Source organism: Jaculus jaculus, chromosome 1 (genome assembly GCF_020740685.1).
Source record: "Jaculus jaculus isolate mJacJac1 chromosome 1, mJacJac1.mat.Y.cur, whole genome shotgun sequence".
NCBI lineage: Eukaryota > Metazoa > Chordata > Mammalia > Rodentia > Dipodidae > Jaculus > Jaculus jaculus.
The window spans coordinates 228590145-228603911 of NC_059102.1; the positions used below are offsets into that span (position 1 = coordinate 228590145).

The 13767-nt window shown below is 54.7% G+C and overlaps 2 protein-coding genes across 5 annotated transcripts in view; both read right to left on the reverse strand.

Annotated features, from left to right (window-relative positions):
* Nucleotides 1-53: 53 nt before the first annotated feature.
* Nucleotides 54-3247, reverse strand: Aprt (adenine phosphoribosyltransferase). Its single transcript, XM_004666070.2, has 5 exons — nt 3114-3247; nt 2901-3007; nt 859-992; nt 548-626; nt 54-424 (listed from the first exon to the last, which is right to left on the reverse strand). The coding sequence occupies exons 1-5, from the start codon at nt 3191-3193 to the stop codon at nt 282-284; spliced, it is 543 nt and encodes a 180-aa protein (XP_004666127.1). The 5' UTR covers nt 3194-3247; the 3' UTR covers nt 54-281.
* Nucleotides 3248-4617: 1370 nt separating this feature from the next.
* Galns (galactosamine (N-acetyl)-6-sulfatase) overlaps nt 4618-13767 on the reverse strand; it is a 30494-nt gene continuing 21344 nt past the window's right edge. For 3 of the 4 annotated variants that reach the window (XM_004666071.2, XM_045141550.1, XM_045141549.1), the window contains exons 12-14: nt 10286-10407; nt 7322-7439; nt 4618-5385 (exon numbers count right to left, since the gene is read on the reverse strand). In XM_004666071.2, coding sequence (XP_004666128.2) covers nt 5299-5385; nt 7322-7439; nt 10286-10407 — 327 coding nt within the window. In that variant the 3' untranslated portion in view covers nt 4618-5298. The remainder of the gene's footprint in view (nt 5386-7321; nt 7440-10285; nt 10408-13767) is intronic. The other variant, XM_045141551.1, reaches the window with a different exon arrangement.

A 13767-nucleotide genomic window follows, 5' to 3' on the forward strand; every position in this document is an offset into this window, starting at 1 on the left:
CATGTGTCACGAAAGTTACTCTGCTAACTGTGGCATGTGCCGTTAACTCCTGGTAGTGTGTAGCTCTGCTCTAGGCATTGGCGCTTTTATTAGACACTGCAGGAAGGGTTCAAGTGGTCCAAAGGCACGCGAGTTGGGTTGGCCAGCCAAGAAAGAAAACGGATACAAAATTTCAAGAGAGCAGCTGGGTCTGACCCTTGGTGGTCATCTAATGACTCAAGGCTGAGCCATGGTCTGGTTGGGGACACCAAGTGAGGGAAGGCAGCCATCTGGCCTCACAGTCACTCATACTGCAGGAGGGAGAAGAAGGGGACAGCCCCCAGTTTCTCCCTGCCCTTCAGCGAGGTCAGCTCCACCAGGCTCACACACTCCAGCACCTCGGCCCGCAGCTGGCCCAGCAGCTCACAGGCTGCACGCATGGTTCCTTGGGTGAGGGGGGACAAGGAAAGAGGAAGTGATTGGTATGAAGGTTTCCTTGGCTGCGACTCCGACTCCACCCCACCCATCACTAGGAGGGGCCTACTATATGCCCTGGGGTGGCTCTTACCACCAGTGGCTAGGAGATCGTCCACAACAACCACTTTCTGCCCAGGCTCCAAGGCATCTTTCTGGATCTCTAGTTCAGCCTGCAGACAAGAAGTACTGTCAGAGCCTAGACAAGTGGCCACCTCCCTGGGCCTGGTTCACCCTTAGTCCCCCTGTCCCCTGGCTGTGTAAGGGCTCAGTGTCTCAACCTGTCTGAGCTCCGACATTTACTGTAACCACAGCAGCTCCACTTGTGTCTCCTGAGTCTCGCTTCCCAGGTTCTCAGAAAACTTGAGGGACACAGGCAGCAGTGGCCACCCCCAGCCTGCTCACCTTTCCGTACTCCAGTGCGTAGGAAACCGACACGGTGGGGCCTGGCAGCTTCCCGCGCTTCCGGATGAGCACACAGCCTAGGCCCAGCTCCTGGGCCAGAGAGGGGCCAAACAGGAAGCCCCTGGAGTCTAGGCCTGTCAGGGTGAGGCGGGTGTTGGGTGGAGCTGAGAAGCATGAGGCTTCCACAGGCCAGGGCAGAAGGGTTTAAGTATTACAGTAACCAGGGATCAAGTACACTAGGTCTGACTGGCTATAGCTAGAGGCTGATAGCTATAGGGTGGCATCTTGGCCTTGGAGATGTCACTTCCTGTCTGCACAGCTCAGGGTCACCTCAAAAGCAGATTGTGCCCAAGAGTGCTTTGTCTGCAGAGAGAGGCTGTGCCCAGAGCCATCTGCAGGTAGCCTCAGCCCGGACAGGGATAACAAGCTCACCCCTGGAGTGAGGTTGGGGGTTCTGGCAGGAAGCAAGGAGGGACCAGCAGTATTGTGCCCAATGAGAGACAGCTGAGCCTTCTCGACAATGGCAGAGCAGGACTAGGTGACTGGGAGCTGCCAGGGCCCCCTGATTCTCTGGGCCTTTCCAGGAAGTCTCAGTGCTACCCTCTCTATGGTGAACTGCTGCTTCCCCTGGTGGGCACTGAGTTATCCAAGGGCATATCTGAAGCTCAGGCTCAGACATGTGGGGCCTGGTACAGAGCTGACGCTCCACGCAAGTGTGTGCAGAGGAATGAAGGCTTCATGGATTCAGGTTAGACTGAGAGACAAACAGGCCCTTAAGGCAGCCAGGTTATAGTGGGCGTGCCCATCCTTTAGACATTGCAACACCAGTTAAATATGCAATTGAGTTATAAAGAAAAACCCAAATGTTTTTGATTTTCTTTTGGTCTACATTCATGGCTATCCTTTTTTTTTTTGGTTTTGTTTTGTTGTTTTTTGAGGTAGGGTCTCACTCTAGCTCAGGCTGACCTGGAATTCACTATGTAGTCTCAGGGTGGCCTCAAACTCACGGCGATCCTTCTACCTCTGCCTCCCAAATGCTGGGATTAAAGGCGTACACCACCACACCTGGCCTTAGCTATCCTTTTAAAAATTGAGAGGATGGGCTGGAGAGATGGCTTAGCAGTTAAGCACTTGCCTGTGAAGCCTAAGGACTCTGGTTCAAGGCTCGATTCCCCAGGACCCACGTTAGCATAAGGGGCGCATGCGTCTGGAGTTCCTTTGCAATGGATGGAAGTCCTGGTGTGCCCATTCACTCTCTGTCGCTCTCAAATAAATAAATAAAAAATAAAAAATTTAAATTTAAAAATTGAGAGTAGACAAACAGGTTGCGCCAGGGACTTTAGCCCCTGCAATTTAACTCCAGATGCATGTGCCACCATGTGTATCTGGCTAACATGGGTATTGGGGAATCGAACCTACATCCTCAGCCTTTGCGGACAAGCACCTTAACTGCTGAGCCATCTCTCCAGACCCATAGCTATCCTTGACTGCAAGTGGCCCACAGGTCGTATATGCCTGCTAGGGAGTACCCACCTGTGCTGAGCAGGGCAACCTGTGCCAGCCACAGTGGAAGGCCTTTAGGCCTGCTCAGGCTTGCTTAGGAGCCACGCCTTGCCTTAGGGATACCAGATTGTGAAGTCCTTAGACTAAGTCTCAACCCACTAAGGCTTTCCAAAGAACCAGTGCCCACCGTTTGAAGTTCTGGAGGACCCCCAAATCTCTCTCCTACAAGCACACATGTGGACCTCACAACCCTGCCTTCAGGGTGCCTTCCAACCTCATGATCCACGAGATGAACAAAGGGCTGGCCCTGGACTTGAGGACTAGGCAGAGGCCGAAGGTCGGAGGCTGTCCCGCAGGAGACTTGGTAGTGAACCAGGGTGGTCAAAGGGTCCAAGCGGGTAAGGGGAGGAGGCCTATGGGAGGAATGGGCTGAGGAGGTTGGGACTGGCTGTGAGGGAGGGAGCGTTACAGAGTTGGGGAGAAACGGGGTGGGGTCTAGGCTCCGGGATGCGGAAGTACTGCCCCGCGTGGCCACTTGCCTGCGATGTAGTCGATCTTGCCGCCGTGCTTGGTCTTTAGGTGACTGGCCAGGAGTCGGATGGAGGCGCGGAAGGAGTCGGGGTCCTTCAGAAGGGGCGAGATGTCCCTGGGAACGAGGACAGCTTGGTGACTCGGGGCTGGCCGGGAGCACGGCCCGCAGGACCCCCGAGCCTCAAGCGCTGCACCAACGCCCGGGCCGCCCGCGCGCGCACCTGAACAGCACGCCCGGGATGGGGAAGTCGGGGAAGCTGCGGATGCGCCGCGCCACCAGCTGCAGCTCGGCCTCCGCCATGGCCGCGTGCGTGCCGGACACAACCGGGCCGAGACCGCGGTCCGCCGGGGCGGGGCGGGGCGTCCTCGGTGGGCGGGGCTCCCGGGAGAGGCCGGAACGAGGGGCGGGGCGTCCGGAGACGAGGGCGGGCACGTGCTTCCGGTAGGAAGTAGCGTATTTCGTCGGACCCTAAATGCAATCAGTTTGGAAACGCGGTCATTTCTTACGCCGCTGAGCAGATGCATTAACCCCCACATCCCAAGGGTGGGAAAAGGTGCCCTGGGTACGCGATCAGCCTCCCCGGACCACAAAGGGCCCGCATCCGTCTGGCCCGCGCTCGTGGCCGGGCCTCGCGTGGGCTGCGCTGCTGGCACGCGGGGACTCTGCCTTCCCGGAATCAGCCACGAAGAGGAGGGAGGGCGTTGAGTCTTAAGGCCTGCAGGGTGTGCAGCCTGCAGTGGAGGGGAAGACCTAAGCAGGTCAGGATGACGCAGTGTGCCTGACGCAGGCGGACCCTTGTTGGCCTTGCCTGGATGGGGCCCACTTCCTAGGAAATGATGGAGTGCTTAGCTGATCTGGAGGCCCACTGTGAAGGCACAGACCCTTTTGTCCATCTGCAGAGATGTGAGCCCCTTTGCTTAGGGGTGGAAACCGGGGGATCCCATTAGCCAATAGCAGAGAGAAAAAAAGGACCGACTGCCTATTACAGTATCCAGGTCCAGTGCTCCTCAACACAATCCCCTTTTATTATTTATTCAGTTATTTTTCTTGAGGTAAGAGTCTCGCTCTCACCCAGGCTGACCTGGAATTCACTATGCAGTCCCAGATTGGCCTGGAACTCAGTGATCCTCCTACCTTGGCCTCCCCATTGCTGGGATTTAAGGCGTTGCTATCACGCATGGCCCACAATCCCCCTTTAAAAAACCTAAACGAGGGTGGAAAGATGGCTTAGTGGTTAAGAAACTTGCCTGTGAAGCCTAATACACGGGATCTGATTCCCCAGTACTCATGTTATGTGGTGCATATGTCTGGAGTTCATTTGCAGTGGCTAGAGGTCATGGCGTGCCCATTTTTTCTGTCTCTGTCTCTGCTTGCAAACAAATAAATATTAAAACAAAAACAGCTGGGTGTGGAGGCGCACGCCTTTAATCCCAGCATTTGGGAGGCAGAGGCAGGAGGATTGCCATGAGTTCAAGGCCACCCTAAGACTAGTGAATTTCAGGTCAGCCTGGGCTAGAGTGAGACCCTACCTTGAGAAACCAAAAGCAACAACAACAACAAAAAAAGGGGGCTGGGCACACAGGAGCCAGAGGTAGGAGGATCACTATAAATCCGAGGCCTGCCTGGGACTACAGAGTGCCAGGTCAGCCTGGGCCAGAGTAAGATCCCAGCTCAGAAAAAAAACAACAAAAACCCAAGCTGAAAAAACATCCAAACGCCAGAGGTAATTAACACACCTCCTGTCTCTTTATTCTAGGTCTCTTCATGATTTCCAACCTTTACAGTTCAGCTTTGGCCCGACAGTCATTGCAGATGTGAAAACTTGCTCCTGGCAGGCAAATCCTCAGGGACAGGGTCTTGGAAACCCAATCTGGAGACCTGCATGGGACAGTGGCAGATGCAGCAGAGTAGTCCCACAGTGTGCTGGGCCAAGGCCAGAAACTTAGGATGATATCATCTTCACAGTTCTGTGAAACAGCCACATCTGCTTTCCCCTTGGGTGGGGTGGCATGATGATGTCTCTACCACCACTCCTGTCTGCAGCCAGAGAGAAGAGGGAGGATGGCTGGGTGGGGTCCTGACGGCTGGGTGGGTGGTGGCCCTTCTTCACAGTACTGAATTTTCACTTTTGCCTGTGATGGCAAGGCAGCAGCACTCCAGACCCTGAGATAGAGCACTGGGCCCTAGACAAGGCCAGATGCTTCTTAACAGCCAACTGGGAAGGTGGGCTGCAGGAATGAGGAGTGGATTCCATGGCCAGGTTTCTAAAAGCTATGATCTTGAGGCCCTGCTGCTCGTTGGGGCTTCCTGCCCAGTGGTAGAAGGCAGCTGGGACTCCTCCAACCTGTGTGAGTCCTGAGGCCTGAGCACTTGCACGGCTGGCTGGAGATTCCTGTCTGTGCTGGTTAATGGGGCCAGGAACACTTCTCAGGGACAGACTCCGGGGGTGTCAGACACTTCCCCAACTTTTCACAGCCTGGGGGTGCCCAGTTCTACAAAATGAAATTCAAGAAAATGAACTGCAGTTATCCAGGCTCTTCTGGTCTGGGCATACCCAAAGGCCATGGCCCCTCACCCCCATCCACCCACTTGGCTGCGGAGTTCAGAGACAGACAGACACACACACGCACAGGCAAAGCTCACACCTAGAATCACTGGAGGGAACTTGGAACCCAGGGGCTTCCTCCTCAAACAGCAGCAAGTAAGCTGCCAGGAAAGAGCGGGCAGCCTCAGGGAAGAACTTCACACTGCCTCCTGGGCAGTGTTTCCAAGTGGGAAAGCCTAGGAAGAAGCCTAAGGATATCACCAAACTGAGGTGTTAGGAAAGTGTTCTTCCCAGATGGAGGGGTGGCCACGATGCTAGCTCAGAGAGCCTCTCCAGGGAAGCTAGGGTATGGACTACCAGACTGGCTCAGTGTGAGCAGGCTTCTGGGAACAGGAAGGGAGCTTCTGCCCTAAGGGGCACCTGCTTGGCTGTGATCCTACTCAGACCTGAAAGCCAGGTGTTGCTGAGTCAGACCCAAGTGTTGTGACTCTGCTTCATACACAGCATCTGAGGCACTGCGTGTCAGTGTCTCTGCTGCTGTGATCACAGGGGCCCCCGGAGACATGTGTGTGCGTGCGTGCGTGCGTGCGTGCGTGTGTGTGTGTGTGTGTGTGCAGTGTCAGCTGCCTGTGTGGGCACTGACAAGGCTGTTCCCACTCTCTGGAGGATAGGAACAGTAGTGGTGAATATTTTCAGGGTAGGGTCTATACTTCTCCCAGGTTCTGTCTGAAGGCATGGTGCAAGGTACCTCCCAGGGGTGTTGATGGCTTCATCATAAGTTCAGGAGGAACTGACTTGGCTTTTGGGTGAGCAGAGCTAGTGGGGAAGGACTGCAGGAGGGTGGTAGGTGGGGCTACTGCTGAGGGCAATTTGTGGACTCCGCTGGACATGGCTGTTCACAAGTATATCCCTGGCATTTAGGAGATGGTGGCAGCATCTGGCCACATGTTACTCACCTCCCTGACCTGGAGCCTATCTTCGTGGGCTCAGCCTGTATTGCACAGTAACTGTAGATCTGATGGGAGAAGCACTACCCTGCTGGGGGAGACTTGGGCTCCTGGAACCTTGGAAATCTGGTGGTCCTAAGAAGGGACTCACCACTCCACTGCTGTCATACCTGGCTGGAACGCCAGCAGCACAGTGTCCCTTTACAAGAAAGGCCTTGCCAGGCATGGTGGCATACACTTTTAATCCCAGCACTCCGGAGGCAGAGGTAGGAGGATCACTGTGAGTCCAAGTCTAGCCTGGAACTACAGAGTGAGTTGTAGAGATCCTACCTTGAAAAAAAAAAAAAACAAAAACAAAAAACCAGCAACTGGGGCTAGAGATGGCTTAGTGGATAAGGCACTGCTAAGCCTAAGGACTCAGATTCAATTCCCCAAGATCCACATAAGCCAGATGAACAAGGTGTTGCATGCATCTGGAATTTGTTTGCAGTGGCTAGAGGCCCTGGAAAATCCATTCTCTCCCACCCTAATAAATAAATAAAATATTTTTTTAAAAGTCTGAGTCTTCCTATGGTGACACTCAGCACAAGACACTAGTCCGGTGTAGGGACCAGGCCATTTCTCACAGGCTCCCATGAACTGTGAAGGCTCTGTCCAGCCCAGTCCCAAGCAATCCCTTAGCAGAGGAGCAGTTCTCCAGTCCTTGGACAAGGCTAGTCACCCGCCAAAATCCTCACCAGAGGCATGTTCCTGTGCCATTTCCCTCCCATACTGCTCAGAACAGTGACTTCCTCCTTGGTACCCACGTCCACCTAGCCAGGCCAAGCTCTATGTGTGCAGGGAGCCAAGGTGTCCTCAAAACAGAACAAAGCCAGCATCCAGCCTGGGCAGCAGTAACCAGACACAGGAGAGCCCCAGCACGCACCCACCACTCACCATGACAGCCTGGTTACACACATTGAGCTGGGGCTGTCCTGGGACCAAGGCCTCCTGGTGCTGCCGGACGACCTGGGTGGTTCTGTCAAGGACATCCTGGTACTCGGCACTGGCAAAACTGGAGAGAAGGCTTGGTCAGAAGGCTGTGACGTCTGGGGCTAATGAGCTCCCAGCAGACAGCACAGGAGGTTTAGACATTCCAGACAGGGAGGGTATAGTCTGGAAAGTTTGATGCTCTGAACTGGCATGAACAGCAGCCTGCAGTCAGAGTGGGCCTCCCTGGTCAGCCACCTTCTCAGACTTGGGCAGGAAGGCTTCCTCTGTCCCTGCCTGTGTGACCAGGACCCCTATGGCACACATTTTTTTCTTAAGTACTGTCGTGAAAGGGAGGGGCTAGAGGGAAAACAGCATCCACAGCTCTAAAGTTTCAGCACGGGCACTTGTGGTATGTAATTCCTTTTAATTTTCACTAAAACCTGTTCAATGAATGCACCATGCAGCTGGAACACAATGACTAACCTCTGCCGTCCCCAACTGTGGTGCTGTCATGATGTATAAGGATGTCTTTGGGGACCAAGTCTTGTTTTTTCCGAGGTAGGGTCTCACTGTAGCCCAGGCTGACCTGGAATTCACTATGTAGTCTCAGGGTGGCCTTGGACTCACGGCAATCCTTGTGCCTCTGCCTCCCGAGAGCTGGGATTATGGGCGTGCGCCACCACACCTGGATACCTACCTTTGTCTTAGGCCTCAAGGATCTGCCTCTCCTCAAGCTCCACTTCCAAAGGGTTATGCCCTGGGGCCAGGAGGTAGCTTTGGGACAGAGACTGGGCGGCTGCTTTGATGGGTGGGGTTGTGTGGTCCTCACCCAGCCTGGCAGGAGGGGCTCACCCACAGTAAGTGAACAGCTGTGGGGAAGCATCTCCTCAAGAGAGGAGATCTCGGGGCTGGAGAGATGGCTTAGCACTTAAGGGGATGGTCTGCAAAGCCAAAGGACCAAGTTCTATTCCCTAGGACCCACATAAGCCAGATACACAAGGTGATGCATGCATCTGGAGTTTGTTTGCAGCGGCTGGAGGCCCTGGCACGTCCATTCTCTTTCTGCCTCTTTCTCTCAAATAATAAAAATAAAAATATTTTTTAAAAGAGAGAGAGGAAATCCCCTCAGGACCCAAATGCTGAGCTAGATGTGTGGTTGGATTAGAGGCACCAGAAGGACACTGGCCTTTGGGTTGCCCCCAAGGGGGGTGGCCATTTCCAGCATCTCATGAGCCCATGATGGGGGCTAAGCCAAAGGACGGCCCGCCTCCAATCCACCCTGGTTTAATCTCCACTCACAGCCTCACCAGCCCTTATTTCCAGAGTTCCTATGACTTGCGATGACTTTAAGTGTGCCCTGTGAGGAACTACCACACAACACCAGCTCTAGAGTCAGAGATCTGGAGTTGGGGCCCCATAGGGCCTCCCTCTGGAGGCGCCTTCCTGTCTGGTCCTTGATTTGTGGCTGCATCTTGTCTCTGTCACATCCTCATATGTCCTTCTCTCCTTGGTATTGGTGTCCCCTCATCTCTCAGGATGTATTTCCCCCCATGACCTCATTGCTACCTTGACCTTACTGATATCCACAGAGACCTTACTTTGGACACGGATTTGAGGGATCCTCCTCTCACACTGCTTCTTGCCATGGTCACTGTCTTGGACTTTGGAGCTGGTTGAAGGTCCAGGGGAAAGAATTACTAAAAGCCACCTCACAGCCTGTGGGCACTGAGTGGACCTCAGGGGTCAGTCCCTTCCTAAGTGACTGCTGGGCTAGAACTGGCCCTGGCGGTTTTAGGGGGCAGCCAGCTCCAGCACAGAGTGGAGTATAGCCTAGACCACCTGCAGTGCCAGTGGGCGGGCGGCTCTGTGCATTGAATCCCCAGCATGCAGGGCCAGAGCTGGGCTTACACGGTGTGGTGAGATACAGGCACTCAATGGAGGATGTAGGAGCCCAAGACCATTCCCATGCCCAAAGCCCAAAGCTCTGTGTCCTGTGCCTGTCTCCTACCACCCCCTCAAGTCATCACCTGACTTAAGCAGAAAGCTGCACTATCCAGACAGTCATCAAAATCCATCAGGAACGCTGGAGGACTCAGAGACATGGACCCCAGGAACCCCATTCTGCCAGGGGAGTTGAGGTGGCCTCCTAGGACCCACCCTGGCAATAGCTAGTCATGGATGGGGCATGGTGGCCTGAGGAGCTGCTAATGGGTTGTGACCTTAGAATCCCACTATGGGGTGGGAGGCCTCAAGGGGGTGTCCTTGAAGCCAGGGCCAGGAGCTCTGAGTGGCCACTTAACTCGCTGGGGCCCGTCACTGTGAGCAGCCAGGTGGTACCGGGAGCAGTGGCTCCACAGCTGAAGCACCCTAGTCCAGCAGGAACCACTAGACAACCTCCAGCTCGCTCCAGGGTGCTGGCTGCCACCTGAAGCACCTCACTCCAGGATCTGGGACCCAAGGTGTTCCCTGCACAGCCCCTTTCTTAGCCCCTCCCTTTAGACAGCCCAGGGTCGGTCATCACAGCCAGCCATTTCCCTGTGCCTGGGACCCCTTATCCCTGCCCTCAGCCATCTTAGAAGGCAGCTCAGGCAGGGCTGGAGACACATCGCCGGGTGAAGGGTGTCAATGGATTGGACTCAAAAGAGGCAGAAGCGGGGCAGCCGCCACGAAGGGCAGGAGCGAGGGAGCTCCCAGACAGCAAGGTAGCCGTCAAACCCAGATGGGGAAGCCAGACTAGGAAGCAGTGACGACCTGCTTCCACCTCAGGACAGGGGCCCAGGTGTTGTTTCGCACATTCACAAGGGCACACATCCCTCCTGTGATGAGAAAAGCAACTCCATGAAGACAGAACACCCAGGCAGGCACCTGCCTCTGGCCAGGATTGACCAGCACTTCCTCGGCAGCATGGTGGCCCTGTTTCTGCCTCACCTGAGCGGGAACCTTTCTCCAGGGTCTCGTCCCAGGTGGAAGATCAGAGGCAGCTCTGTGTGCTCTTCCTGGGTGTGGGTCGTAACTCCCGAGACATTCTGCCCAGGGCAGAAGTTGATGCCCTGCAACAAGAGGTAGGGAAGGCAGGTGGGTGTTCCGGAAATGGAGCCTGCACAACAAGAAATGCCCCGCAGACGCTGTTCCTCCTATTTCCCCATGCCTGGTGCTGCAGGATGGTCACTCAGCATTCCTGGGGTGTGGGTGTCTTGCTGAAGAAGCCTCAGGGCCAAAGCTACTATGCAGCTTGCCCCGAGTGGCTTCCTTCCTTCTCTTTTTGGTATCTACTTGTGGGAGCAAGGCAATTTGCAATAGTCTAGGCAGTTTAGGGTGGTAGAATATACCTGTGCTGCCAGCTCTTGGATAGTGGAGGCAGAAGATCGGGAGTTCAAGGTCAGTCTGGACTACATGATATTGTTTCAACCACAAACAAAATTACCTAGGCAGTCTCACATTTTGACTGCCAGCAGTAATGACAGCTTCTTTTATCCCCTGTGTGCCCCAGGAAGGCCAGTAAACCTCTTAGAAAGACGTAAGCCATAGCATGGGAAGAGGATGGACCATGTGCCTAAAAGCTAAGAGATGCACAAGGGTGCACATGTGTCCGGAGCTCACCTGCAGTGGCTGGAGGCCCTGGCGTGCCCATTCTCCCTCTTTCTGACACACACTCTCTCAAATAAATTTTTTAAAAAAGCTAAGCGAACACAGGTGACAAAACAGACTCATGGGTTAGACATGGAAGTTGAAGGCAAGACACAGAACCACCACAGCCGCAGGCTGAGAAGACACACTTCAAGTGATCACAACCTCTACCTTAAGGGGTGCAGAAAAGAGACAGAATTGTGCATTCAGGCTGCAGCCAGGCAGCGCAGTGCCAGTCCCTCTAGTGCCCTCCACAGGTGGCTCTGGCTGCCTATTCCAAGTGTAGCCTGAGACCCGCACACTGGGGTTGTGGGTGCAAGTCTGCTGTTTGTCCTGCCTGCACTCAGCTCTTTCTGGCTGCCCCTCAGGGTTCCCTGATGTGGAAATGGGGAGGACCCCAACTCCAGTCCCAGAGAGTTGTGAGTCAGGGGATCACCGTGGTCTGTTAACCTCTGCATGGGCAGCTGGGTGGGAAGGCAGAGAGCAGTGTGGTCTGCTAAAAAGTAGGCACCTTTAACCATGGAGCCATCTCCCCAGCAGTCTGCTAAACAAATGTCTCGTAGCCCACGGGTCTGTGACTGGTCAGTGTGGTAATTCAGTGTCTACAAGTCAGGGAGGCCAGCCACCAGAGAGGTTCCATTCGCGCCGAGCAAGCTGCAGAGCTGAGTCTGCAGCTGGGAGGTCATAGCTACCTTCCAACGGAAGTGGTTTCCAGAGTAGTGGCCATCTAGAGTGTCCTGCCAGGGGACAAATGTGCACTGTACAGCGGGAAACTACTACAGTTGCTGTGAAAACGCCAAGTAGTTAGTGGAGAAGTACCCAAGTCTAGATAGAGGCCATAAATTATAACTTGGATGCAAATCAAATAAGCTATTTAATTAAGATCCCACTAATTGGTCTAGGATTTCCCTCTTCCAGCTGCTGCTGTCTGGTTGCCGGGCCCTCAGGGCACTGTCAGCAGTGCCTCCTCCCCCCACATAGCAGCATGTTGGGTAGGGCCTTGGCCCTGGCTCTGTGAGGACAGGCAGGTGGCTAGAAGCCCAATCTGAGTTTGGGGAGGTGGCAGGAATACAACCCCTCAGACAGGCTTGCTCTCCTGTGACAGGGAAGAAATTCAGGTCGCAATTCTCCTCCCATTGTGGATACTGCAGAGCTGTTGTGGGTCTTCAGCCTGGGCAGCGTGGTGCAGGACCCTGGGCAGCCTGTGCTGGCCTCACCCACAATCATCACCCACCACCAAGCAGCTACTAAAGGCATGGGAGACACGACTATCTACCCGCAACACAGACAGCGTGACAGGTGCAGTGAGCATGGCGGCTGGCACAGCCCGCAGTGGACGGACCCCAGGCACTGAGGACAACACAGCATAGGCCTGGAGGGGCCTGGGGAGAGGGGAGGTTCTACCCATGGAGGAACTAGGCAGAGATGAAGACAGACTCGGAGAGACCCATCCTGAGTACTGTGTGGGGCAGTGCAGGCTGGGACACCTGCTTGGTTGAATCTCAAAGCAGCGAGGACAAAGACAGGGCCTGGCTGGAGTGGCGTCAAGGCAGAGGTAAGGCTGGCTCTGAAGGTGGGTGGGAGAAAGAGCCTCCAGGATTAGGCAGTTGCTAGTGATCTTGAGCAGTCTACCAGGCGTCCTCTGTCCCCGCTGCCAGCTTACCAGGCAGGCACTATGTGTCCCCACTCCAAGGCCATTCTACTAGGAGGAAGGACCCTGACCACGGCCCCAGCCATGGGGCCCAGTACTGCCATCTATCTCTGTGTCTCCTCTCTTATACTGGCCTAGGGGGAGGAAAATACTAAGGACCTCATCAGTGGGTGAGGCCCACCTAGCACTTTGCTGAGGAACTTCCCACAGGCCACTCCATAGCAGTCACACCAAGGAAGCCTAGGTCTGCAGGCCCAATGTGGGAGTGCAGCAGCCTACCCACTCAGGTGACCTTCAGCCAAGGGGACATACAGATGGCAGCATCCTCAAGCCTGGCCTTTAGAGCAGGAATGGCCCCCGTGAGCAGCTATGTGACCTCTAGACTAGTTACCCATCAGTAGGGGATGGCAGGGCAGATGACAACTCCTAGTCCTTGGCATATGTGATCTGTGCCTCTGAGCAGCTCGGAGGACATGAATTGGTTCTTTGCAGGACTCCTCCTGACTCTGGGCCATCAAAACTGCTACGTGGAGACCCTGGTGTTTGAACTGAGAGCATCGTGTACTCACAACAAAGGGTGGCGGGAAGCTCATGAAGGCCTGAGGCCTCTAGAGGCTGATCCATAAAAATCACATAGTGACCTGGGACCACAAGACCGGAATCCATCAGGTGAGTCCTGGTTACAGTCTAGGGTCTATACTGATGACCCAATGTCATGATCGTGGACTTCAGCAGGTAAGCCTAGGGTGGATGCTGACTCTTCTGATCCTGGCTGTGATCTTGGGCAGGTACACCACTGTGCTGGCCTTCATGTAAGGCAGGCCCCTTGGGTTATGAGTTTTGAAGGGCAGAGCTGGCTGGCCCTGGTCTCTCCCTGCTCCTCTCAGCCCACCAGGCAGGAGCAGCCTGGCTGGGAAGCACTAGCCTAGCTCGTCTCACCCAAACGCCAGCATGGCTCTCTCTAGACTGAACTTCAGCAAGTAACCAATTTTCAACTATCTTACCTGAGCTCAGTGGAATGGTGTCTGTCAGTCCAGATGTGGCAAGGGAGTATATGAACGGTAAGGACCACAAATATTCCAGATGTGAATTTTACATGCTTCATGTTCCCAGAAGACAGAAGCCATGCAAA